This window comes from Suricata suricatta, chromosome 3 (assembly GCF_006229205.1).
Source record: "Suricata suricatta isolate VVHF042 chromosome 3, meerkat_22Aug2017_6uvM2_HiC, whole genome shotgun sequence".
In the NCBI taxonomy this organism is placed as follows: domain Eukaryota; kingdom Metazoa; phylum Chordata; class Mammalia; order Carnivora; family Herpestidae; genus Suricata; species Suricata suricatta.
Genome location: NC_043702.1, coordinates 19,797,236 through 19,823,730, shown reverse-complemented (window position 1 = coordinate 19,823,730; position 26,495 = coordinate 19,797,236). Strand labels below are relative to the sequence as shown.

At 53.3% G+C, this 26,495-nt stretch overlaps 1 protein-coding gene and 3 long non-coding RNA genes across 4 annotated transcripts in view; 2 read left to right on the top strand and 2 right to left on the bottom strand.

Moving 5' to 3' along the window:
- The window catches only part of LOC115287453, an 8,485-nt gene extending 7,736 nt beyond the window's left edge, over positions 1-749 (bottom strand). The window contains exon 1 of the long non-coding RNA XR_003906485.1: positions 508-749. This is a non-coding gene — a long non-coding RNA (uncharacterized LOC115287453). The remainder of the gene's footprint in view (positions 1-507) is intronic.
- A 197-nt stretch (positions 750-946) lies between these two features.
- On the top strand, positions 947-1,875 carry LOC115287452. Its single transcript, XR_003906484.1, has 2 exons — positions 947-1,374; positions 1,783-1,875. It is a non-coding gene; the product is annotated as an uncharacterized LOC115287452 (long non-coding RNA).
- A 72-nt stretch (positions 1,876-1,947) lies between these two features.
- Positions 1,948-25,234, top strand: IGFBP2 (insulin like growth factor binding protein 2). Its single transcript, XM_029933874.1, has 4 exons — positions 1,948-2,044; positions 21,347-21,576; positions 22,324-22,464; positions 24,699-25,234. The coding sequence occupies exons 1-4, from the start codon at positions 1,963-1,965 to the stop codon at positions 24,861-24,863; spliced, it is 618 nt and encodes a 205-aa protein (XP_029789734.1). The 5' UTR covers positions 1,948-1,962; the 3' UTR covers positions 24,864-25,234.
- Positions 15,267-16,261, bottom strand: LOC115287454. The gene is made up of 2 exons (XR_003906486.1): positions 15,788-16,261; positions 15,267-15,704 (listed from the first exon to the last, which is right to left on the bottom strand). It is a non-coding gene; the product is annotated as an uncharacterized LOC115287454 (long non-coding RNA).
- Positions 25,235-26,495: the final 1,261 nt, after the last annotated feature.

The following is a 26,495-nucleotide window of genomic DNA, read 5'->3' as shown; positions in this document are numbered from 1 at the left end:
CCGCGAGCCGGGCTGCGGCTGCTGCTCCGTGTGCGCCCGGCTGGAGGGCGAGGCGTGCGGCGTCTACACCCCGCGCTGCGCCCAGGGGCTGCGCTGCTATCCCCACCCGGGCTCCGAGCTGCCCCTGCAGGCGCTGGTCCTGGGCGAGGGCACTTGCGAAAAGCGCCGGGACGCCGAGTACGGCGCCAGCCCCGAGCAGGTTGCAGGTAACGCGGGGCTGGGACAGCTAGTTCGGAGAAACTTGGAGGGCAGCGGAGCGCTTGGAGCGGCCGTGCCGTGGGGGGAGAGGCGCGGGGCCCGGGCTCCGCGACCGCTTTAGTGCCGGGAGAACGGAGTCCTCGACCAGCTGTGGGGCGCTTGCTGGGAAGGGAGCCCGAAAGTCCGGCCTGGGGAGGGGGGCTGGAGGTAGAGCGTGCGGGAGAGCCCTGGCCGCGTACTGATTTTGTCGGGATCCACGGGCAGAGGAAAGGCACTCTGTTACCGTCGTCTTCCCCGGGTGGAACGTACCTTGACTTATATTTTGGAGGGGGGATTCACCGGGGAGAACGGTGTTGGTCAGACCCCAGGGAGTGAGGGCTTGAGGCTTCTTTGGGGAGCTCCGCTTGAGTCGGTGACCGCTGACCAGAGGTTCCTGGAAAGGTGACGGTGGAGGACGCTGCTGGAGGGGGGGCGGGGCGGAGACTGGCGGGTGCCGGTGACTTCGGGGATCTCTGGGGAGGACGGGGCGCCAGGAGGAGGCGGCGGCTCGTCGAGGGACCGTCCCTTCTGGGATTGTAAGACGGGAAGAAAGGACTCGCTGGCACTTTGTGGGCTGCGGAGAACAGAAAACGAGCGCTACTCCTGCTTTTTTAGGTGGAACAATACAAGAGGGGCGCTTGGGAGGCTCGGCCCAGCGGTGCAGTCGGTGTAACTTAAGCCGGGTGACCGGCTGTTTAGCCCGAGGCCTGGGACCGCCGAGCCGCTCACTGAAGCATCTGGGCCCCCTGGGGCGGACGGCAGGGGGCTGCGGGGCGCGGGGCGCAACCGTTCTCACCGCAGGGAGGTGTTACTATCGTCCTAATCCGAGGGGATTCTTCCTGTGGGTAGAATGGAACGGGTGTCCTGAGTGTCTTTGTAAGGGATCCTGATACCCCGCCAAAGCCCGGGCAGTCAGAATCTCACTTTTTGTTTTTGTTTCTGTTTGTTTTTAAAATTACAAAAGCTTCCTGTCCCCGTGGTCTGGAGGAAACTGTAATTATTCTTTCTTCTTGGAGACAGTTGGAAAAGGTGTCCACTGCCCGATGCCGTTGTTTAAAAAGCAAGCGAGTCTGACCAAGTTCCTCAAGCTTTTCAGAAAAGACAGAAGAAAATAAGTGAAACCGTTCTTGCTTGCTTGTAAGCTTCTGTGGTCCTAGTACAACCCCACCCCCACCCCCCATCCTTCCTCCGACCAACTAGCTATTGTTTTCCCCCTGTTCTCCTTGAGAATGGAATTGGGGGTCAGAGTTGAAATCTTTCTTCTACTGCTCTGGTGGATTTTGACCTTGAGTGCAGAGCAAGTCAGGGCTTCCAGGGAGCCAGCAGAACCGGAGTCCTTTCTTCTGCCTCTGCTTGCTTCCCTCCCCAGCTCTCCTTGCCTCCAAGTTTAACCCTTCTCTTCTGCTTCTCTTAGAAAGTAATAAAAGGAAAAGACTTGGTCCTGCCTTCCTCCTCCATCGCCTGCTCCTCTCCCCCTCCTCCCCATCACCAGGGAGGTACTGTGATTTCTGAGCTGAACTCTGACCAACTAAACATCTTCCTCAGCAGGGTGAACTTTTCCAAAGGCCTTCAAGTTCACAGACCCGCTTGGATTTTGACCGTCTTAATAAAAAGTGCATGGTACAGGTCCTTCCTGAATATCGTAGAATTTTTTTTTTTTTTTACTCTTCACCCTTCTTACTGGCAGCCCTAAAACCAACTCTCCTGCTTCCAAGCGCAGAACAGATGCAGAAGATTCTCCCCATTCACTCCTCCTTAGAGCCCCCGGAGGTGGGGGGAGCTGTCAGGGGAGCCCAGGGACAATGGGGTGAGTTCATGGGAAGAATGTCACTCTGGATTTTCTGCCTGGTTATGGGACTCCTTTCCGCCAGCTAGCCCCAGCTGCCTCCTTAGCCTTCTCCTCCCAGTGCCCAGACAGACGCCTTCCACATTTTTCTCTTGTGTTCCAGCCTGGGAAGAGGGGACACCAAGTTGGGGGCGGGGGTGGGAGCTAGATGTGGGCAGCCTGGAAAGAAGTGACCCAGAGTAGGGTGCTTAGGCATGAGTGGGGCTGGGGGACAGGGGGCACAGGGGAGAAGCCTGGGCTGGCAGGGATGCAGAAAAGAGAGAGAGGCAAGTTTGGAGGCTTCATGCAGGAGAGGGTCTTGGGCTGGGGCAGGGTTGCGGCCCTGCTTGGAGAGCGCTGGGGTCTGGGTTGGGTGGAGGGGCAAACACTGGCCCAGAGGGGACCGTAGCACTGAATGCTGCTGCCTCCCCCTCTCCATCTCCCATCCCCTTTTCTCCCCTCTCTGAAGAACCAGCTCTCTCCCATCCCAGCCTGCATTCCTCTTTGAGCAGGTTGCTTTTGAGAATTTTAAACATACCCTCTTATTTTGAGGCAGAAAACCCCAGCAGTTCCGGCTTTGCTGTTAGCTCTTTTGTCTTTGTTCCCAGGACTCAGGGGCCGTGTTGCTGACTTCCTGGGGACGGCTGGGATGCAGGGGGTGGGGGCGGGCACATCTGCGGGTGCTGAGCCCGCATCCCTTGGGGGTGATGGGTCGGGACTGGTTGGTTCAGAGCCACTTAGAAGTCAGATCAAGGGTTGGAGTAGGTGAGCCTGGAAGAAAAAATGGGAGGGGGGGCTGAGATCTGTTGAGGTCTGGACCTTAACAGTGTCTGGGTGTGTTGGCTGGTGGAGTGGGCAGAAGTGCCTAGAAATGTCGGGGTAAGAAGAGGAAGTGGGCTGGGGCCCGGCCGGGCTGGGCCCTTTCAGAATTCTGGGCCGGCGGGGCGGACTGGCTCCTTCAGCACCTCCGCTGCCTCCTTCCCCGCGGCGTACAATGCCTGGGATTATGCCGAGGGGCGGAGCCGCCCAAGTGGCCGTCTGGCCCGCTGCACATATAAAGGTGCTATAGAAATATGCAATCATTCAAAGTCCCAGGGCAGGCAGGCAGGCGGGCGGGCGGGCGGGTCTGAGGAGGCTTTTGCATCTGCAGTTGCTGGGGGAGCAGAAGGGGGGGCAGAGGCCAGCCCTGATTTACAGTGGTTCCGTGCAGCTTCAAAAAAAGGGGAGAAAAGCAATGGGGCTTCTGGCTCAAAGCGCTGCTTTGCATCTTGTCTTGCATAAATTTGCATACTGAGTTCAAAGTCGGTAAAATAGACTTCGGGAATGAGTGGGACCCACTGTCACTGATTGCTAACACCACTACCTTCCCCCACCCTCCCCCCTTCTGGACAGAACACCAGAACTAACTCTGCTAGGCTGCTCTGAGTCACCACCGAGCCCTGGAAGGAAGAGATGAGGTTGCTGAGGGCTGGTGCTCCTGGGTCTCTGGGAGGGAGATGTGTGGTTCCTGGGCCACAAAACCCAGCAGGGCGTGGCTGGGTGCACTCTGGCCTTGGAGGCAGGTCTGGTCCGGAGGCTGTGGCTCAACAGGTCCCGAACCCACAAGGCAGGCAGCCTTTGGCCAGCTGCCTCCTTCATTGTCCACCATTGTGCACTGGAATTTGATGAAGTCCTGGAATCTGGGTTTCTGCCTGCAATTTCTACTCACTTTCCACTTATGTCCAGATGTGGTAGCCATGATCCCTTTCATTTCCTTTGACAAAGGTGTTTGAAGAGGCTTTGAGGGAAAAAAAAGTCCTACATACAAGGTCAAAGGATCTTAGGAAAATGAAATCCAAGGCCAGGAATCTCTGAATTAGAAGAGGTGGTGGACCGAAGAAGCTAACTGTTCATGATCACCAGGAGGGTCTCTGTGCAGTGGTTATAGGTCAGGTTGGACTGTTGAGTTCCCTGACAGGCAGAGGGAAAAGGGAAGCTTAGACTCTCACTGTTAGCTTACCTTAACATTGGACTTTAAGATGAAAATTTCAGGCAAATCATTCCTTCGGCTTAGGGGACAACATGGAAGTTAGTCCTAGAAAAATAACTGCATGTTATTTGGGAGGAGGCACACATTCAGTCACCACAGTCCAACATTTGGGGGCTTAATTTGAGACAGTCACTGTCCTGTGGCCTACTTATCAGGTTAGTTTCCAGTTGGGTGTCAGGTTAGCTCTTCTCTGCCATAGGGAATTGGATGTGCAATTGCTAAATTTTGGCACAGGGAAGTCCTTGGTTCCAATGAAAAGCAGAACAGGAGGACAGTACCTGGCCCAGGGTAGGGGAGTGGGTACACACAGCAGGGGGAGTGAAGGAATGAGGACAAGCAGAAATACACAGGCTGTGCCCACATTTGGTCCTATCATTGACCTTCCTCACACCCTACAACACAACACCAATGACAATAAAAGGATTGGTTATTATTGTTTTTTTTTTAACCTTTTTAATGTTTTATTTATTTTTGAGGGGGAGAGAGAGAGCATGAGCAGGGGAGGGGAAGAGAGAGGGAGACACAGAATCCGAAGACAGGCTCCCGGCTCTGAGCTGTCAGCACAGAGCCTGATGCAAAGCTCGAACCCACGCACCGTGAGATGATGACCTGAGCTGAAGTTGGATGCTTAACCGACTGAGCCACCCAGGCGCCCTGGTTATTATTATTGTTGAAGAGTCTCCATGACCAGAGGCTACATTTAGTTTCAGTCCCTCCCTTAGTGTTGCTGGTCATCCCTCTTCCCTCCCCTACTTTCTCCATTCTGCCTTCTTAAGCACTGCCCCCCGCCCCCACATTGGTCTCCCATGCGGGTCTTGAACACCTGGCTGGATGCCCTGTAGGTAGGAAGAGAATGGCGAATCTGTCTACCCCAGCATTCCACGACCATGCAGGTAGATGGAGACCTTGGAGGGAATGCTGGAATCCAGGCCAGTCCTGAAAGGAAGGTGGCTGGAGGCAGTTTGGGGGCCAGGCTGTGTGGGTGGCGTAGTGGCTGTGTCCCGAGGCGAATTTGCACTAAGGCTGCTCCCACTGAAACCCAGGCCCAGAGGAGTGAGATTATGCTTTGAAGTCATCAGGGGAGCCGGTGTTCTGCTTGGCAGACATTCTAGGCCTCTAGTACTTCTTGCTGTCTCTGGCCAGCATTTTGCTGAGGTGGCAGGCAGCTGCCAGGGGCTCAGTCACCTTCCCTCTTTCCCTCGTATGGACTGATTTCTTTGCCTGCTTTGTCTCCTGCCTTACTGGGAGAGAGCGACACACTGTTTCACAGGTGTGGGGTCTGAGGCTCGTCAAGGGATGACTTGGCAGGTAAGTGATGAGATGAGAGGCTGACCTTTCCTCTGTACGCCTCTGCCCCCATGGCCAAGTACAGGTGTGGGGCTGTTGGTAGGAAAGGCCTTCAACCCTGGCAGCCAGAAAGTTTGTCCCTGGACACCTGCCGTGTGCAGCTGATGCACCAGCCAGGTTCATTACTGCCAGGTTCGGTTATGTCCATTGAGAGGCCCAGGTCCTGAGGACTTCAGAAGGGAAAGTGGCGAGTGTGCAGCAGGCAGGAGAGACAAGAGGGTCTCAGGGTGGGGCGAGAAGGGCTGGCGGGCAGCCGATGATGGTGAAAACAGTCTGCTCTGCCGTCAGAACGGCCCGGTTCCATTGCAGCCCTGTCCTCGAGATCCTGAGTGCTGGTGCCCAAGGGCCTTCCTCAAATACCAGGTTCCCTGTTGGTGAATTGGGGGTGATTGTATCTCTTCGTGGGGAGCGTGTGGGGCTGGCCAAGTGTCTGGCGCATAGTAGGTTCTCACACATGTTAGCCTCCTTGACGTTGTCTGCAAGCTGCGTCTCTTCTCTGATGCTTAGGTAGGTGGCCTTGAGCGCAGAGGCTGAACTGGCTGTGCCAGGCAGGCCCCTCGTCTCTGCAGGCTTTACCATGGCCTTGGCCGGCCTCATCTTGGTGTGAAGTTGCTCCAGTTCAAAGCCCAGTTTTCAGCCACATACGTAGCACCCAAAGCAAGAGATTCCTTATCTGTGAATCAAATATAGATAGTGCCACTCAGAGGGGTGGTGCCTGTTTGCGTGCGCACTTGTGTGTGTGCTTGGGTGTTTAAACCTAGATAATAAGACAAAGCCAAGCACTTTGGTGTGTGTGTGTAATAAGTCACTTGTTTTTCATCTCTTCACCTGTAAGATGGAAATATCCATACCCTTCGCCTACTTTCACAGAGTGTGGTTGAGCCGCTTGTCAAGAGGGTCATGAAACTGTACTTTAAATACAGTGGAGATGATGCATCCGACCTTTGAGGTCAGCTGGCTTACATTTTTTATGGGTGAGTTAGGCAATGCTGTTCAGGGCCCATGTCCTTCTGTCCAGGACTGATTATTCTTGGTCTGGGAGCTTCATTCTGTAATGCCTCAGTCAGGAGTGGAGAGACTTTGGGGGGCAGGGGGGAGGAGGGAGGACAGGAGTGGTTCTGGAGTCTGGACTCTGGATACTTGCTCTGGCTTGCTGCTCATTAGCCCTGGACAGAGCAGAGCTCTGCCTTCACTGGCCAGCCAGCCATTAGGACCCAGCCCTCCAACTGCAGGTACCCAGAGGACCAGAGACTCTCCAAGGGCACGTCGGGGGTGGGACACTCCTTCCTCCATGGACAGCCCTCTACAGGAAACCTGCTGGGATCCAGGCTTCAGAACCGTGGGGTCCAGGAGGAACCAGACCCGTCTGAGCACGCTCACTGCATAGGGCCTGTGGGAGGGGGTATGCTTACTGAGTTGCCAGAGCTGGGTAGGACCCCGTGGCACCGGTTTCCTGCTCCAGGAAAATGGGCTTTCATGTCTATCCTGGATGAGCCTGGGGTGCCAGAAAGTTGAACGTGATCCTGGCAAAGAAACTGGACATTCTTTCCAAACAGTGACGTTTCCTTGCTACACCGTCTCCAGAGTTGACCTCACCTCTGAGTCAGGGAGTGGCGTCTCATCTCGAAGGGGTTGATGGGTTCTCAACAGGAATGCTGGGCAGGGGAGAGTTTTCTGGGCCCTGGGAGTCTTCTGATGTGTCTCATTCCATCTGTGGTCCCAGAGAGCCCTCTGAGTTACCGCCTGTCTGGCCATAATGATGTAGTGATTTTGTTCTTGAACATTCTGGTAGAGGTGAGGCCCCAGGAAGCAGCGTACGAGGTGGAGGGGGTGCTTGAACCATCAGGGATCAGCATAAGCTATGGTAGTGACAAAGCACAGCATTGCCACTGGAAATCTGAGGTGGCCAGTACCCTGGACTCAGGGAGCCCTGGTGATTGTGGGAGGGGGGCTCTGGGAGGAAAAGCCCACTTGACAGCTGGGGTAGTGGATTCGGAGAAACGTGTTGGCTTTCAGGTTCCAGGGTAACTGCCCCCACCCTCACCCCTACCCCCACAAGCAATAGAGTGTCTGGGCTATGGGCTTTTTTTTTCTTCCTGGAAAATGGACCGTCCCCCTGTGCCCCTCCCCCTGCTCAGCCACTCCTGCCTTTAACAAAGCCAAGGAAGGTCTGCTCTGGCTCAGCTCCTGGATGTCAGTCAGGACGCAGAGGGAGACCTTGCTCCGAAAGCCGCCTCCCCCGGAAAGAAATAGAGTCGACTGTAGTCAGGAATTGTTTCCTCCCCCCCCACTTTTTTTTTCAGCAGGGGGAGGGGGCACTTGGCAGCCCATGGGGCCCCTTCTGGCCGCCAGCCCCGCATCTCTTCCTGGCTGTTGGAAGGCAGGGCAGGAGCGGAGATTGGGGAGAAGGGGCAGCGGCTGGCTGGCCTCCAGCGGCGGCGCAGGGGAATTGGTCCACAGGCCCTGGTTCTGGCCGGAGCGGAGCCCAGCCTGGGGTTTCTAATTAGCAGAGGGGTATAGGTGTGTCAGCCTGTGTTTCATTCAAGAAGCTGAGTTCTGGGAGGCAGGAAGCCAGGGAGGGAGGGGCAGAGCCCAGGAAGGCCTCAGCAAGTTGGGGGGGGGGTGGGAATGGGGGAGACTTAGCCTACTCACCCCCTGAGAAGTCAAGGAGGTGGAGGGACTGGAGCTGGACTGTGGGGTGCAGTCCAAGGGTCCACCCCGCAGGGCAAATGACAAAATAATGGTAATCAAAATTGCGTTTTCTCTAGACATCATCCACTTGCACCGAAGTGCCTGGAGGGTTTTTTGTTTCATGTTTTCCAGCTCCGTTGTAGCCTCAGGATCCTCCCTCCTTGACAGATGAAGAAATCAAGGCTGCGTTGAGGTTCCAGTGGCGAGGCCAGCACAGACCAGAATGGAGGCTGGGTCTCCAGATTCTCATTCCGGGGCTCCGTTCCGTCGGACTCACGCATGCAAAGAAGCAGCGAATTATATATTGCTGCTCAGAAAAGCTCCTTTTCCCTGGGAGGTGGTAATTAAGGCATAACTTCTCAAACATGTTCCTTTATGCAACTCCCCAGGAAGTTTCTTTTAGGTCTGTTGTCCCGGCTTCTGGATGGAGGTGCCAGGTTGCCCCTGGATGGTGACCTTGCTTTCTAAAGTGCCCGAGGCCAAGAGAACATGAAAGTGGCAGTTCCCTTGGGCCCTGTCTCTGCAACTGTCTGATAATGATGGGTAGTTTCTATAGCAACAGTGGCAGGAGGCATGTTGGGAGGGATAAAAGGGGGATGGGGGTGGGATGGGTCTATGAATCAGAAAGGCTTTTGAGGTTGGGGGGTGTGGCTTGCATCTGACTTCCCTCCCTGGGAAGGTGAGGGTCCCATGGAGATGCTGAAGGGACAGGTGACGGGGAACAGAAGAGACAAAGCACTGGGGTTAAAAGCCTTCAGTGGGGTCTCTTCTTGGGTGATGCCAATGATCAGATGCCATTCTGGTTGGGTAAGAGCTATAAAGCTGAACAACCTGGATTTGGTTTTGGCTTTGCCATTGACTATGTGACTTTGTGCAGTTGGCTTCAAACACTATGGCTTTTTATTTTTTTTGGGGGGGTCAAGGTGAGCATAGATAAGAAATTACCAACTTCCTGTGATTGCTTGATGATAAAACAAGTTATGTACAGAAGCCACAGAAACTCAGATAATCAGATGAAGTTCCACAGTTCTGACCGCTCCCCCCCACCCCTCCTTCCGTCTTTCTTCCTCTAATCTCAACACACAGAAAAGAAGAGGTACTTAAGAATCCATTTCACAGGCATGGCTTCTTCCACAGGGTGTAGCTTACCCAGACAGCTGCCCTCTGCTCTGGAAAGTCCAGAATGGGGTTAGTGGTGGAGGGGTTTCTAGTGGGCAGTTGTGGCCCTTGATGTCACCGTCATTCATCATGGTTCTGCCAGTGGTGGAGGGCATAGCCCATTTACACCCCAGAGGTGAGGGTTCCCACTTAGAGTTCTGCTGGCCGTCTCCGGTTCAGCCTGCAGCTTGGAAAGTGAGCGAGCATGAGCAAGGAAGACCCCTGATGTGGTGCAGAATTCTATCAGACACAGTTAGTGAACTTTTAGTCGAAGAGAAAGAAAAGCATGGTGACCTATTTAAAGACACTTATTTATATTCAGGACACTTCTTGCGCTGGTTTGAGAGTGTGGCAGGCAGTCCTGGACATCCTTACAGGTCTTTAGTTTCTGTTTGCACCCTCTGGGTTCCATTTGTCAGGCCTGCGGCCCAGGGGAACAGTCTTATGGGGCTGGACAGGAGGTAGGCAGGAGGGGAGGGCGGGAGGACAGAGGCGGCTAGGACCTAGTCTTTATCACTGTGGGAGCTGTTCTGTGGGGAACTGAGCTCATGGAACTGAGCACAGCACAGTTGTTTGTATATGGGTCCCCTGGGAGGGAGGCGTCTTTTCTCTCCTGTCTCATGCTTTGTTTTATGACTTCTCTCTTTCTCTTTCTTTCTTTCTCTCTCTTCTTTCCTTCCTTCCTCTTCCTTCCTTTCTTTCCCTTCCTACCTTTCTTTCTTTTCTTTTCTCTTTTCTCTTTCCTTTTTCCTCCCCTCCCCTCCCCTCCCCTTCCCTTTCCTTCCCTTTTTCCCTCTCTCTCTCCACTCCTGACCATTCTTGCCTCCTCGGGACCTGGATGGTGAGGGAGGGGTCAGGAAAGTGAGGAGAAGCAACACAACATGATACTCTGGACCAGGATTCCAGGTGGGATGGTCTCCAAATAGTCAGCTTTCCTGATGTTTAAATGTTTATTTATTTATATTATTTATTTATTTATTTTGAGGGAGGGAGAGAGAGAATCCCAAGCAGGTTCTGCACTGTCAGCACAGATCCCCGATGCGGGACTTGATCCTACGAACCATGAGATCATCACCTGAGCCAAAATCAAGTTGGATGCTTAACCGTCTGAGCCACCCAGGTGGCCTCCCCCCTTTTTTTTCTACTTTTCTTTAAAACACTCTGGAAACCAAGTCCGAGGTTGAAGCTTTAGGAAACTCTATCTTTTGGAGGAAGAAGGGAAAGCACAAATTCACGGCTTTTTGCCAGTGTGCCCTGGTGCATTTTTTGTGTATGGTTAGGGAGCTGTGAGGGAAGTTCAGTCAAATTCCAAGAGTGCCTTGCCCCCAGATACTCCTCATAGTCTCAGTCAAGTGGCCTTTGGACATTTGGAAGCCATATTGTCCATCCCCCTTCCTCTTTGAAAGGCTCCTCCTACACCTTGCCAGAGGAAGTCTGCAGTTTGTTATGTTTTAGTCCTTCCCGTGAAACTCCTGAGTGGCTTCTACCCTGGATCTCTCCTGTCTCTGTTAAAGGCTCTTACCTCTCTGGGCCTTAGGGAGGGACAGGTGCATCCCTTCCACTGGGCATGACTGGCCTTTGGGCACCCCCACACCTGTGGCCTCCCCCAGGGCCCTGTGCCCTTGGGCTGCACTAGGATGTGCTCATCTCTTGGCTTTCCATTCTCAGGGCTGCACCATCTTGATTCCTTCGTCATCCCCTCCTTGACCCTGTGACCGTCTTCCACTCTCTGGGTCTTTCCTCTCATTTCCCACTTCTTCATGCCACAGAGACCTGGCCAGGAGGCCCTGGTAATAGGTGACCCTGGGGACCCTACTCTGGCTTCAGAGTAGCAGTAAAGTGGACCAAGTCACTGATGTTTGGTCCTCTTCCAGCCACTGGGCTTTCAGAGACACCCCAAGTTACAAATACCCTGCTTGACAAGGACCTGGAAGAATGAATGCAGTGAGGGAGGTGACTTTTTCTTTTTAAAGTTTATTTTTAGAGAGAGAGAGCGAGAGTGAGCGAGGTCAGGAGAGGGCAGAGAGAGAAAGAGAATCCCAACTTGGGGCTCAAACTCCCAAACCATGAGATTATGACCTGAGCCAAAAATCAAGAGTCAGAGGAGTCCTTAAGAGGCCTGAGCCACCCAGGTGCCCCATGAGGATGGGACTTTTTGTTTGTTTGTTTATTTTTGAGTGAGAGAGAGAGAGAGAGAGAGAGAGAGAGAGAGAGAGAGAGAACGAGCCTGTGCACACAAGCGGGAGAGAAGCAGAGAGGGAAGCAGAGAATCCAAAGCAGGCTCCATGCTGTCAGCACAACGCCTGACACAGGGCTTGAACCCTCAAATTGTGAGATCATCATCTAAGCCAAGTCGCTCGCTCAACCAACTGAGCCCCCCAACCACCCCTGGAAGTGACATTTAAAAGAAAAATGGTTGTGGGGCACCTGGCTGGCTCAGTCAGTAGAGTGGGTGATTCTTGATCTTGGGATTGTGGGTTCGAGCCCCACATTGGATATAAAGATTACTGACTACTGAAAAATAAAATCCTAAAGGAAAATGGTAAAACTGCAGATAGGTAATAAGAATAACACAGTAACTCCAGTCTACCACCCAGAACTGGGAGTGGTTGATATTTTTTCATTTTTGCTTCATGTCTCTTTAAAAACCCTTTTTCTGATGGCCTTCCCCACCAGCCACTTGTTGCTGTCCCTGTCCCCAGAGGCAGCCACCAGCATGCATTACTTAGTGTTTCTCTCCTTGGCTAAACAGATTTGCTAATAGATGGCCAGCATCTCGAGATGTCCTCTGAAAATCTGTTAAATGTGCACAAAAGGTGTCCTTCTGCTGCTTTTCCCCTCTGTCGATAATTAGGTTTTTGAGATCTGGTCATGTTGGGTAGATAACTGAGTGATCACAGGTCAGAGTGATTCTTGACAGCTGTTGGGTGTCATTCCGTTGTATTATCCTGCTGATGTTATTCATTCGTTCACCTATTTGGATTGCGTTGCCAATGGTTTTTTGGCAACCGCAGATAATGCTGTAATGAACATTGTTGCCCGTGTACCCACCGTACACGTCAGAGATAGAGAATCGCCTGGGCAGCACATTCTTCCTGTTTCCTTAGCCCCCGGTCCCAGTTTGCCCCAAAGCACACTGTCTGCTCACTTGGGCTTTCGGCTGATTGGTCGCCTTGCTGGGTTGTTGGATGAGTTTAGTTGAACTGGAGGAGAAATGTCTGGGACCCATGGGAAGGAGTGAAAGCTGATCGTGCTGTTTGCCATCTTGATATCAATTTCTCTGGCTCTTCAAGGGCAGCCTGGCTCATGGAATCCCAGAGGACCTTGGCTGAATCGGAGCATGTTTTTGTTTTCTCAAACATTCTGCCTCAGCGCTGACCCTCCCCAGGTCTTTGCCATTCCAGGAATGACCCCGGTGTTTGTACAGCAGCCCATTAGAGAGTGCACAGGCAGCGAAGTCCTGCAGAGGCCATGCTGTTTCTACTCACCCGAGAGGAGGTGGCGGCGTGAGGGCATGCTCTAGAAATCTCCGTGATGCCTGGCCAAGAAGGGCCCTGCTGTGAGCACCCAGGCATGTATAGGTGTCTGTTTCTGAACCTGTGAGTCTGTGGACGGAAAGACCCCACAAGGCTGTGTCTTCGCAGAGCATGTACATGAAGTCACATCTCTTGAAAAGAGGAGGCCTCTCTCCCATCACTAAGAAAGTTCTTCAGGAATCCGAGGCCGGAGAGAGAACAGCACAAAGGAAGGGGGCCTCGGAAATGCCAGAGCTTGAAGGAGGTGGTTAGAAATACAGAGTCCTCGACCCTTGCCCGGGCTTGCTGGTGCACACACAGGTGAAGTCCAGGACCACTTCTCGCAAGCTCTTCAAATCGTTTTAAAAAAAATTTTTTTTTATGGTTTTTATTTATTTTTGAGAGACAAAGACAGTGAGAGCAGGGGAGGGTCAGAGATAGAGGGAGACACAGAATCTGAAGCAGGCTCTGGCTCTGAGGTAGCTGTCAGCACAGAGCTTGATGTGGGGCTTGAACCCACGAACCATGAGATCATGACCTGAGCCGAAGCTGGACACTTAACTGACTGAGCCATCCAGGCGCCCCCCTTCAAGTCATTTCTGATGAACACCCATGACTGAGAGCCACTCCCCTAATCTAACTCCCTGATTTTCTAAATGAACACAGGGAACCCTATACATCTTGACCATCAAAGTTCTTTTTCTTTTTTTAAGTTATCAATATCCAACATGGGGCTTAAACTCTGACCCAGAGATCAAGGGTCACGTGCTCTACCGACTGAGCCATCCAAGTTCCCCATATATTAAAGCCTTAAAAAATTTTTTTTAATGTTTATTTTTGAGAGAGAGAGAGAGAGAGAGAGAGAGAGCGCATGTGCACATGCACAAGCTGGGGAGAGGCAGAGAGAGGGAGACACAATCCAAAGCAGGCTCCAGGCTCTGAGCTATTAGCACAGAGCCCAACACGGGGCGCAGACTCACAAACCACAAGACCATGACCTGAGCCGAAGTCAAACGTCTAGCCAACTGGGCCACCCAGGTGCCCCTGGAAGCCTGCACATCTTAAACTCCCTGTGCAGCATCACTCGGAGTCCCAGGTACCATGGCAGCATCGGGACAGAACCTTGGATGCCCCCCTGCACCCCGGCTTTCAGGCCAGAGCTGCTCTTCCTACTGGGCTAGAGCTGGTTGGCCAGAGCTTTGATCCCAAGAGCTGTTTTTCAGAAGGGAATCCAGAAAGAGTTTAGGGTGGTCGGCCCTCTGCCCTGCTGTCCTACACTGTCGCCAGTAGCAGCAACTCCTTCCCTGCATGAGCATGAGTACTGGCCATCCCCCCCACTTCCCCACATTCCCCCCAGAGCTTATGAGCTCAGCAACACGTAGCTGGGCAAGAAGCCTGGGGCAGTTGCGAGTGCAGAGAGATGATCCCAGGTAAGAGTGGCCAGTTCTGGCCCTTGTGTGCTGTAACCTGGATGACCTTGGCTCTCGAACATCTGAAGAGTTTGCTGGAGGCTGTTTCCTACCACAAGGGAATTCCTTTTGTTCTAAAGCCACGGTGAGGAGCAACTGGTCTGTTGCCAAAGGGGTCTCTGCCAGAACGCAGTAGCATCTGAGACCTCAGAATTGCCTTGTAGGCACCCATTCAGGGAGCAGGGCCATGGATGGTGGGGAGAGAATAGGAGGGGAGTTTGGAAGGAAGCTGGGTGTCAGCGGGAGGTAGGTGGGCTGACCGGGAGAACGTCATTCCCAAGGCTGGAATGTGCCCTGCGTGCCAGCCGACACCACACAGCAGCTGTCCGAGCATGCCCTCTTCAGTGTGGCCGTGAGCGAGGCCGCCGCCGCCCACTGCCACTGACCTGTAGGAGAAAGGGGGTAAGGAGACCCATAAACTGTCACTTACCCAGAGAGACCAAAGGCCTCAGCCGGAAAAATAACAAGTGCCCCTTTCTTCTGTGGCCATTGTTAGCTTCTGCTGCCCTCCCCACCCCTAGCGTGGCATGGGTTCTCCACCCCAGCCTTGGTGGCCTGCATTAGTGCACATAGTGGCCACAACCAGCCGTCCAAAGGTACTGGCTTCAAATTCTCTGAAAATCTGTTTTCCCTTGCATGTTGGTGAATGCACCCATGAGCCCTGTCTCCCTTGTGTATGCGAGGTAGTTAGTTACGAGCCACTCCCCCCCTTCTCTCCCTCCCTTTTCTTCCTTCCCATAGATTCTGTAAAGTTAAAGTAATTTAGGCAAATCCACACTTGCCCAAGGACTTGCATCCAGTGGTGGAGAACTGTGATGTTTGGCGACGTACCAAATTCATATAATCAACAAAATCAAGGCATTAGAAGAAATACGCAAATAGTATTCCATAAATTCTTCATAATTCACTCCCCCCATCATGCATATGGCCATTCTGCAGATCAGATGTCCCCCACCCTTCCCCTCTGCCTAGCAAATAAATCTTTCGTTTACCCATTTAGGAAATAGACCATCAGCACCTTTATTCTGGAGCTTGGTTTTGCCCATGTTGGGCAAATGCTGATGATACTGTATCCAGTTTAAGTAGTGATCCTACTGTATCTGGTAACAGCCTTCAGTTTAGGATTATTACTTGCGTTTGTCACACTTAAGAAGTTAGAGCTCAGAGAGGTGAAAGAGTTTGGTTAAAGTCATGGGTGAGTCGTAAGTGGCAGAGCCAGACCTGGAATTCAGGGCTCTTGACTCCTGGAATTCTTTGTCCATTTGAGTTTGTTAATGAATGGTCCACCGTCATGGATGCTCATGGAGAAGTTGTCCAGGAGGGAAGAGGAAGATGGTAAGTCAGTATTGATTCTTCTGCCCGACGTGTGTGAAGATTAAGTGCATTTGGGGAGAAACCAACAAAGGGAGCCATGTGTCCAGGAGTCTGTCCAGCTAGAGAGGAGCCAAGAGAGCAGGTGGTATTCGCCTGGCCTGTTACTCAGAACCCAGTCCTACGGGGCCTGGAATGCTCTTACCTGTTTGAAGGAGGTGAATCCGCTGGAGGGAATGATAGATTTGGGGTCAGATTGGATGATCCGTGTGGTACTCCTAGCTCTTAGATCTCCACATAGGGGCTAGACTCAAGAGGAGGGTGGAAAATGACTAAGTTTTCTTCAGGAAGAAAAGTAAAAAGGACAAGAAGAAAGGGAGACCTTAATCTGTTATGAAGATGCGGGGTGGTTCTGGGGACATTCCCTTTTCTCCCCAGGCCTGCGTGAGAACAGGGCCTCATGTTCTAAGCAAGAAGGAGTAGGGGGTTGCTTTTGAATATGGGGGGGGCCTATCTTCCTGAGTGCTTTAAGGTCTTCCATACATCAGGGATCCCCAACCGTCCATTGGAGCACTGAGGTCAGCGTCAGGCTAGGAGAAGATGAGGTTTCATGAGTGACAATCCAATCCGTCGGATCCAAGGGTTTTCATTCATGGAGTAAGGTCATCAGAGCTACAATCCAACGAGATTACACTGGGGGAAAAAAGGCTAGGTCAGAATTAAAATGTTGAAACTAGGGTATTAATCCTCAGTCTAGAATGTAGAACGTGGGTATAAACAGCTGTTTCCAGCTGCGCAGGGTCAAAGGACAGCGTGGGGACCCCACGCCCACTGCGAAGCATCTCCGCTGGTGGCACGGAGGTTGTGTGTGCTCCTGGAGACCACGCGGTAGTCCCTCTGGGCCTCATGTTTGCTGTCTGTAAAATGGGGCAGCTCGTCCATTGCCTCTCTTTCTACTTACCTCTCTCCTCCCTTCTCCCCTTCCAGGTGCATGAGGCCAAGAGGTGGCCGTCCAGTATGCAGGGTGGGGTTCTCACACATCAGGTCCTCCAGTCTCTCCCCCGCTTTGGAAAAGCTTCACCTTCCATGTTTAATGGGCAAATTCCCTGTTCCAGTGTTGAACGATTTTCTGGAGTGCTATGTAGAGAACAGCTAATCCTTAGGGGGAAGTCCCTGGGGGCCTTGGAAGCCTCGATTGGTAATCTCTGAGCCCAAGGCCTTTTCAAGTTATGTGATTCGGGCTGCTAAGAACCATTTCTTAGACCGACCTTTGCACTGCAGCCCATGGAGCTGCACGCATAAGTGGTTGCCTAATAAATATTATTCTGAACCTCACTCTTAGGCAGGAAAAAAAAACGCAGCCTGGTATTTTTCCTCTGAGGGCAAATTCCATCTCTAGCTGGAGTTCTCCATCTGGAATGTTTCCCTGCGGATTGCTCCTGTCACCTGTAAGGGGACGTATGGGAGGAACTGGGTAGTGAATGGACAGTGCTCTAGTCCTCCTGAGCCTAGGGGATGCTACGCGGGTGCTCCCCCTAGTGTGGGGAGAAACAGGAGCCACTGAGAGCGGTCTCCACGTGCACCTGCTGTGTGCCTTGCACTGCCTTAGCAGGCAGCTTCTCTTGCAGTCTGGCCGCCCGTGGGAGCCAGGTGCTGTTTGCCTGCAGTTTACAGACAAGCGGTGGAGGCACAGAGAGCTTAAGTAACTTGTCTGGGGCTGCACAGCTAAGTAGACCTGCAATTCAGTCAGGTGATTAGACTTTGGAGCCTGAATTCTTGAGCCTCTTTGGCTTGGAATATAACCATCAGGGACTCAAGGCTTTTCTTGGCGGATCATCTTTTCTGGTCCCCACCCCGTCAGCCATTTCCTTTCCTTCCGTGGGCTTCACCCCAAGTGTGGAGTGCCAGCATGTGCGTCAGCAGTCCGAACCCATGGATTTCTTCATCATGTTGGCAAGTTCGTTGGCAGTGTTGAGATCAATAGCGGAATGGGGCAAAACATAGCCTTGAATCCAAGTGGCCTCCGTGAGGAAGGACAAACTGCCCTTTACTCCAGAGAGATTGGGGCTGTCTCAGCACAGGAAGCTAGCTCTGTCCTTGGAGGAGACCGTCCAGTTGGCCCCCGTCTTCTGGGACCTGGTGGAGGGCTGTGTTAGGAGTGTGGCCCCTGGACGCCTTGCGTCTGTGGCTCTTCCTCTATGAAAGAAAGTTCTCAAACCAAACTTGATCAATGCATCTATAGCTGAAAGTGTTGTATATTAAGACTTAACTTATTGTTCCTTTTGATTTTAAAAATGGATACATTTCCTAGGCCCCTGGATGCTGGTGCCTGTTGTGCCTCATGTTGAGCTTGCCCGGCCTAGAGCCTGTAGGCCTGATGCGTACTTACCTGTATGCCTCTCTTTCATCCAACCTGTTTATCTTTTTTTTTTTTTTTTTAGCGAGGCTGGTAACTTTTTTTTTTAAGTTTATTTATTTTTGAGGGAGAGAGAGAGAGAGACCAAAGTGGGCTCCAAGCTGTGAGTTTTCAGCACAGAGCCCTGTGTGGGGCTTGAACCCACAAACCGGGAGATCATGACCTGAGCCTTAAGTTGGATGCTTAACTGACTGAGCCCCCTAGGCGCCCCATCTAACATGTTTCCAGAGCTTGCGGAGGACCTTGTTCTGAGCTGTAGAGGTGGGCTGACCTCCGGGACTCGGCCGGGGGATGCTGCTTTCGCCCATGTCAGTGGTCCGAGGGGGAGAGCTCGGTGCGGGGGGGCCGGGGGGGCGGGTGTGTGTGTGCAGCAGCCTGGGAGTTTTCTGGATGCCTAGGGAAGATCCCTGCCCTCCCCGGCTGGAAGGGGGACTAGTGGGTCGGAAATGTGTTGGAGGTGGAAGAGTGGTGGAAGGTCTTAGCTGAGGGAGGGGTATATGGCAGAGCTCAGATCTACCTTATGTGGGGCCCGGGGTCGTCAGCACTGGGCTGGGGCACCTCCAGGCCTCTGGGTAAAGCCTGACATCTGAACGGCAGTTTTCGATGGGGGGCACTTTCACCTCCCGTGGCCTTTTGACAGTATGTGGAGATATCTTTGCCATGGGTGGGTGGGGGCCCAGGATGCTGCTTGGCCTCGTGTCGTGCACAGAACAGCTCCCCAGCGAATCCTCTGGTCCCAGTGCCCATGGTGCTGGGGTCGAGAATCAGGGCAGGTGATGGAAGTTTGCGGTGAGTGGATGGGTCTGCCCCTACATGATGAAACAAGACTCCCCATCACCCCACCCCCTGGCCCAATGACAGCACATGCTTCGAATAGTTCTTCCCCTGCAGGTGGTGGTGGGGCTTCTGGAACCGGATTTAGTCTGTGGTCAGTTTACTTAGGGTAACACCCAGGCTATCCAGAGCCCCTGGGGAAATAGCCATTCCAGGGAGAAATTTTTGGGTTTCAGAGGGCTTACTCATTTAAAAATGTCAATTTTTATTTTTCTAAAGTTTAACAATTTTGGATGGAATTTTTTTTTTTTTAATTTACTGCCGAATACTTGACACGTTAATCTCCTCTGCTCTTTGGATGCCCCAAGGTCAACACAGCTCTTGTGTTGGGCTACACAATGCGGAAGTCCTCAGAGGTTGTGGAGGGGTGTGGAATTGTTTGTTCTGCTCTAAATTTCCCCAGAGTTTTTATTTTTGGGTTTTTTGTGTGTGTGTGTGTCCTCTTTTCTCCCTGCCACTTGATACTTCGTGCCACTATCCACATGCCTGCCTTCTTTCTCCTTTTAATTTTGTTGATTGTATTTGGTACTGGCCTTAGGAACCAGACATCCAGAAACTGGGCTCACTGGGGCTGTGTTCTTGTGAACCGGCGAACTCTTCCTGTGCTGGATGTCCCTGCGCCTTTCGAGGAAAGCCCTCGAACTTGACCTTGCATGGATGCCATGATCGCTGCTCTGATGCTCAGAGGCTTCTCCGTTTCTGCCTCCCAGTCCTTGGTCCGGTTCCGCATTGTGGAGATAACAGATAACTGAGGCCATCTTCATTATCGTCAAAGGGATGCCTGTCACCAGCAGGGTGACAGTTTCTATGTTCAGGCCTTATCTTAACTGCTTGGGCTGTAACACGCTCTCAAAAGTCTTGTGAAATGGGAACTATTAGGATCCGACAATTCAGTTAAGAAAACGGAGGCACAGAGGGTATGTGTGCGGGAGAAACACAGCTGGTCTACAAAGCTGGGATTTGACCTGAGTATGTCCTGCCAACTAGTGCTCCTGTATGCCACCGTAGCTGGTGGGGACACCTGCACCTGCTGGCAGGTGCCTGGTCGCCTGGTGTCTTCTGGAGCGTGCTCTCTGAAAGCAGGTGACACTTTCCTGAGGCACTCAGGAGTGTCCCCATCCCTTGGTTGGCAAGTGAGTGAGTGAATGCCACAGTTTGCAGCAGCTTGGGATGGGCATCACAGCCCCCGCTTTCGCGCAGGTCGGGGTCCGCTTTTTCCACCATGAACGCTGCCTAGGACAGGGGCCATCTGAGCCTACCACACCGAATTCTGAGAAGACTACCAGGTTCTCAGTGCCTCACCTGGAACTCTTGTGTAGAAATATTTTAGGAGCCGTGCAGCTTATGTTCTAGAGCTGTAAGTTTTTGAAGGCACAAAAAAAGGGGAAGAAAAAATGCTCAAAGTTTGTTTAGAAACATTCCCTTCGTATGGCCAGGTCTTGTTGGGACCTGAAGGGGGGCCGCTCTGGGAGGCATGGTCTGAGACCCTGTTTGCTCTGTCGTGTCTACAAGGGGCTGTTGGAGTCCCAGCCGTCCTAGGGCCCATGGGGACTTGGCCCCCTTGTTACGACTCTTCCGAACTGTTCTGTTCCTCTGGCCTGGCCGCTGGCTGGATATTCCAGCATGAGCCCCGGGTTGCAGGGGGGGCTGTTCTCAGGGCCCTCTCCACCCTGAGCTCTGCGCTCAATAGGAACCTTGCCCTGTTGTTGAGTGACTGGTGGTTTAAAGAGACATAACAGATACTCCTTGGATAAGCATCTGGGTGAGGCTGCTTGTGCAATAAGCCGAAGCTACAGAGGCAGACTTCTGTGCTTGGGGCTCTTCGTAGTGTGTCTGATGGTGGCGTGCATGGACAGACATGGAAACAGTACGGGGCCACCAGGGCCATGCGGGAACGGTGGTGGATCCGAGTCATGGGAGTACACGAGATGGGGGCCATTGGGCAGATGAAGAGTAACAGCATGGGTGATAAAAACCAGGGGGATTCCTGGGGTGGTTACCACCTTCTCACCCTGTCAGATGTGGCCTGTGCCCTTTTAGGCCACAGATAATGAAGATCTCAAACTGGAGGTTGTGGCAGGTGAATCTGGGAGGTCTTTCTGGAGGAGGGTGATGGATCCAGAAGGACAGTCCCGTTCCATAGTGAAAGGCTTACAGATGTGTCCATCCTTCTGTGCTCCTCTGTTCTGCCCTGGATGGAGGCTGACCCGACCGGGCCTCCCAGGCCTTGTGCTGGGGTCAGACAGCCTGCCTTCAGATCCCAGATATGTGGTCTCGGCCTTGGTCTTGTGTGCCTTGGCATGTCTGTCTGTCAGAGTTGGAATCATCCGCCCCCCTCCTCCAGCCCCTGGCCCGAGAGTTGCTGTGAAATGGAAATGGATGGTCCATGTACATTGCTTAGTTCAGTCGCATGGATATCGGTCCTCTCCACCTCCAGGGGTTCAGACATTTGCTGGGGGGCCCATCGCTCTAGAAACAACACCCTGAGCTGGTCTTCCCGTCCTCTCTCTGCAGACAATGGTGACGAGCACGCTGAGGGAGGTCTGGTTGAGAATCATGTGGATGGGACCGTGAACATGCTGGGCGGTGGAGGCAGTGCTGGCCGGAAGCCCCTCAAGTCCGGCATGAAGGAGCTGGCCGTGTTCCGGGAGAAAGTCACAGAGCAGCACCGGCAGTTGGGCAAGGGTGGCAAACATCACCTGGGCCTGGATGAGCCCAAGAAGCTGCGGCCGCCACCTGCCAGGGTCAGAGGGGCCGGGTCTGGTCGGAGGGGTGGGAGGACATGGAAAAGGGGTCTCGTGCTGGGGGAGGGCACCCAGTAACGTCTGTGTCCTGCGTTGCTGGTAGGCAAAGTGCTTTCCTTTCTGGTTCTACCACTAACCTATTCAGTGACCTTCAGGCTGATAGCTGTCTCTTTTGGGGGCCTTGGTATCTGGCTGTGAAAGGGACTGGGCATATGGTTTCCTGAAATCCCTTCCTTCTGAAACCTCCACATTTCTGCTTGGCCTCAGGACACAGGCAAGGAAGTGGATGCTAGAGATGGGGCTGGACCTCCTCAAACTTTCTCAGTCTTGCTAGAATATGCCCTTTCCTCCCCCCAGCTCAGCTCTGTTGTCTGGGTCTTGCCCTGGGTGGGTTGATGGGAAGAAATGGAGGCTGGCACACTGGCTTGGGGTGGACATGCTCCAGGGATAGCCACTTGAATTTACTTTTAGCAAGTCAATCCCATTTTGACCCCTGAAAGCCACTGACACAGTGAGAGGGGGTGAAAACTGTCCATGTGACTTTCTTTAGTGGGTGGAGTGGGGCACAGTGACATATTGGTGAGATCACTGTCAGAAGTCCCTCGTCCCACCAGTGAGCTGTGTGGTCTTGGAAAAATCCCTTCTTTCTGGAAGGTTCTTCTCAGGACCTTTTTTTTTTTTGTGAGCTCAGTCTCACTCCGAGCTTCCTCTTTGCCCTTCTGTATGTGTGTGTGTCTGTGCCCACAGACCCCCTGCCAGCAGGAACTGGACCAGGTCCTGGAGCGGATCTCCACCATGCACCTTCCAGATGAGCGGGGGCCCCTGGAGCACCTCTACTCCCTGCACATCCCCAACTGTGACAAGCATGGCCTGTATAACCTCAAACAGGTGAGAGGGGATCTCCTTGGCCCCGGGCCCGAGGGTGCTTGTCCCTGCTCCGCCCCCACCCCGACTTGTCATCCTCTGAGGTCTGAACGTTGAGGGGGCGTGGGGATGCCAGCTGCCAGGCCTCTCCACCTCCAGGTGCAGCGACCCAGCCACCTGCTGTCAGCACTTGGGGTCCAGGTTGGGAGGGAGCCTCTGGGAGAAGAGATGTAGGGCTACACTAATGCGTCTCAACTTTCTTTGAGCATCAGACTCACGTGGCAGTGACTCCTGGGCCTTACCATTCCAGAAGGTTGGGTGGGGCAGAGGAATTGCATTTCTTTTATTAATGTTTATTTTTGAGATAGAGAGCAACAGAGACAGAGACAGACAGACAGAGAGCAAGCAGAGGAGTGGCAGAGAGAGAGGGAGACACAGAATCGAAGCAGGGTCCAGGCTCTGAGCTGTCAGCCCAGAGCCCGACATGGGGCTCAAACTCGAGAACCTCGAGATCATGGCCTGAGCCAAAGTCGGCTGCTTACCCAACTGAGCCACCCAAGCACACCAAGGCACACCAAGAATTTACATTTCTTTTTTTCTTAATGTTTATTTTTGAGAGAGAGAGAGAGACAGAGTGAGCCGGGGAGGTGCAGAGACAAAGGGAGACACAGAATCTGAAGCAGGCTCCAGGCTCTGAGCTGCCAGTACTGAGCCTGACATGGGGCTTGAACCCACAAACCCTGAGATCATGACTTGAGCCGAAGTCAGATGCTTAACCAGATGGGCCACCCAGGCGCCCCACGCTTCACATTGCTAACAAACTCCCAGGGACTGTTAATGAAAGATCTGTGGGCTACCATTGCAGGACCAGGGATTTATTATTTATTATTTATTTATTTATGAGAGACAGTGGGAGCAGAGGAGGGTCAGAGAGAGAAGGAGATACAGAATCCGAAGCAGGCTTCAGGCTCTGAGCTAGCTGTCAGCCCAGAGCCCGACACGGGGCTTGAACCCACAAACCATGAGATCATGACCTGAGCTGAAGCTGGACGCTTAACTGACGGAACACCCAGGTGCCTCAGGACCAGGGATTTAAACCACTGATGGTAAAAAAAATTTTAAACATCAGTGTAGTGTTCAAAGCTGTTTGTACATGTGCCCTCTAAATGTAAGCCGGCTACTTCATTTGGAGTTCAGAAGAAGAAATAGTGATCCCTTCTAATGAAAGACAGGCTGTGCCCTCTCCCCTACGGGGACCTAAAGGGATTTTCAATGGTAATTAGTTTATGGGTAAGAGCAGGAACCCTGGGTTCTTATCAGCCATGCATCTTATTAGCTGTGTGACGTAGGGCAAGTTACTTAACCTATCGGTGCTTCCTTCTGATCATCTCTCTGTAAAGTGGTGAAATAATGGTGCCTAACTCACGAGGTGGCTGTGCTGGCTCAGTGTGAGGAGTGTGCCACTCTTTAAAAAAATTTTTTTTAATGTTTTTTTATTTATTTTTGAGAGACAGAGAGAGACAGTGTGAGCAGGGGAGGGTCAGAGAGAGAGAGGGAGACACAGAATCTGAAGCAGGCTCCAGGCTCTGAGCTGTCAGCCCAGAGCCCGACACGGGGCTCAAACCCACAAACCGTGAGATCATGACCTGAGCCAGACGCTTAACCGACTGAGCCACCCAGGCAGCCTGGAGTGTGCCATGCTTGATCTCAGAGTCCTGAGTTCGAGGCCCGCGATGGGGATAGAGATCACTTAAATAAAGACGCTTTCACAGTGTCGTGAGCTGTACATGAGCAGCGTGTAGCTTACACACACAGTGCAAAGCACCTTCTAGGGCCTGTGCTCGTGCTGACTCCGACCATCACGGGCTCTTCTCACTTCACACTATGGCAAAACTCCAGTATGCTGGGCCCCCCACTGGATGGGCCATCCCCCTGTGGGTGGGCACGGAGTCTTTTCAACCTCGGGCACCCCCCACAGCCACACTAACCCGAGTAGCAGGTTCCTGGACTGGCAGCACCCGCGTCATGTAGGAGCTTGTGAGCCAGGCAGAGTGTCAGCCCTGGTCCAGGCCTACTGAAGGGGAATCTACATTTCAGCGGGGTCCCCTGACGCCCCTTCAGGGTCGAGAAGATTACCCTGCAGCCAGGACTATAGCTCGGGTGCCCTGTAGCTGCCCGGCAGACCTCGGGCTGAGGGAAGGAGGGAAAGCTGGTGGCTTCCGGCCTGGTCTCCATGTCCTTCTCTCTTCTCTCCTCAGTGCAAGATGTCTCTGAACGGGCAGCGTGGGGAGTGCTGGTGTGTGAACCCCAACACTGGGAAGCTGATCCAGGGAGCTCCCACCATCCGGGGGGACCCTGAGTGTCATCTCTTCTACAATGAGCAGCAGGAGGCTCGCGGGGTACATACCCAGCGGATGCAGTAAACCTCAGCCGGCCGGTGCCTGGCGCCCCCTGCCCCCAGCCCCTCTCCAAACCCTGGCAGAGAGAGGAGAGCCTTGCGTGGTGGGTGGGGAGGGTTTTCCAGGAGTGTTGACACGTGTATTTATATTTGGAAAGAGACCAGCACCGAGCTCGGCACACCCCACCTTCCCCCTCCCCAGCGGGAGATGCCCGCCCCCTCTTCTCCCACCCCCACCCCCTCTTCTCTGGTCCCCGCTGGGGAGGAAGGGGTGGTTGTGATGGCGGAGCTGGGGTGAAGATTTGGGAGGGGGGGAAAAGAAATTTTTATTTTTGAACCCCCGTGTCTCTTTTGCTTAAGATTAAAGGAAGGAAAAATAAAGTTGTGTGTCTTCTGCCTGAGTGTTTGTGGGCACCTCCCTGGGGAAGCGATCGGGGCTTGCTGGCCTTGTCTGTCCAGCTCTGTCCCTAACTCCTGGGGCCTACTGGTGACTGAGAGCGGGACAGGCACAGCCTAGGTTGGGTTGGGAAGAAGGATGAGTCAGGAGGAAGGGGACTCTCTTGTGGCCTTAGCCGACAGACACTTTAAGCCTCCAGTCCAGGTGGACCCCTGCAGTGCGGCCACAGGAATCTGGTGTCTCCCCCTGGCCTCCCCGCCAAGGCTCTGGCCCCCAAGCCGCCCTGGGTGGGCAGTGAGGGAGGAGCAGCGGTGGAGCGAATGCCTCTCGCTCTCTCCCATGTTCAGGCTACATTGCAGAGGGAGACAGAACAGGGAGACACTGGACCTGAGGTCCTCTGGCCCCTCGAATAAGGAAAGCTCCCTTCCGTGCAGGGGGAGACGACCCCCAGGTCCCCAAGGACAGGGAACAAGGTTGTATGCCCGCGTGTTCACCAAGGTGTTGCCTCTGGGATTTCAGGTGCTGTTCTCCAAGGGGCCCAAGTAATTGTTTGGCTTCCAGAACGGCAGTGTTCACAAGACGACACAGGCACAGATGAGCAGCCTGTTTCTGAAGCACAATTCTGTGAGAGTTCTGCCCACCGTGTTCCGGGGGCCCCTGACCCCTGGCGAATTGCAGGGGCCTCCGCACTTCAGCAGCGAGCCACAGGGAAAGGAGTGCTCCCCTCCCTCACGCCCCTCCCTAGCACCCGACTCAGAGCCCCACCTCTTTAGTTCTTTTGTTAGTCCCTCTTCTGTGTCTGGAGTCGGATACTTACCTGCCCCAGGAGGTGAGGGAAGGTCGTTTTGCTTGACCGGCTCCCCCCTGTCTTTGCTCTAGCGACTCAGGAGAGGCAGGAAGACACTTGCAGCCCTTACTGGGGGTGAGATGAGCTTCTCTCCTTAGAAGAAAACCAGGTTCCGCAAAGCAGGTATATCCTGGCCCAACTGCTCTAGGCTGCAACAGACTACGGCCAAGGCCAGCAGGCCATTTGCTCTGCTGCTCCGAAACGGAGTTAATTCAATCCTCATGAACCCATCAACGAGGCACTCTTAGGCCCACTTTACAGATGAAGAAAAAACCCACAGAGGTGTCCAATCTCCACGGCCCATGCAGGGGCTCCAAACTCCAGAGTGTGGGTGCCATTCAACTCAGTCACGCAGCCCTTGGGCGGAAGCAGGGCGGGCTGCCTGAAGGGAGTCCAGGGCGCTCTGGATGCGG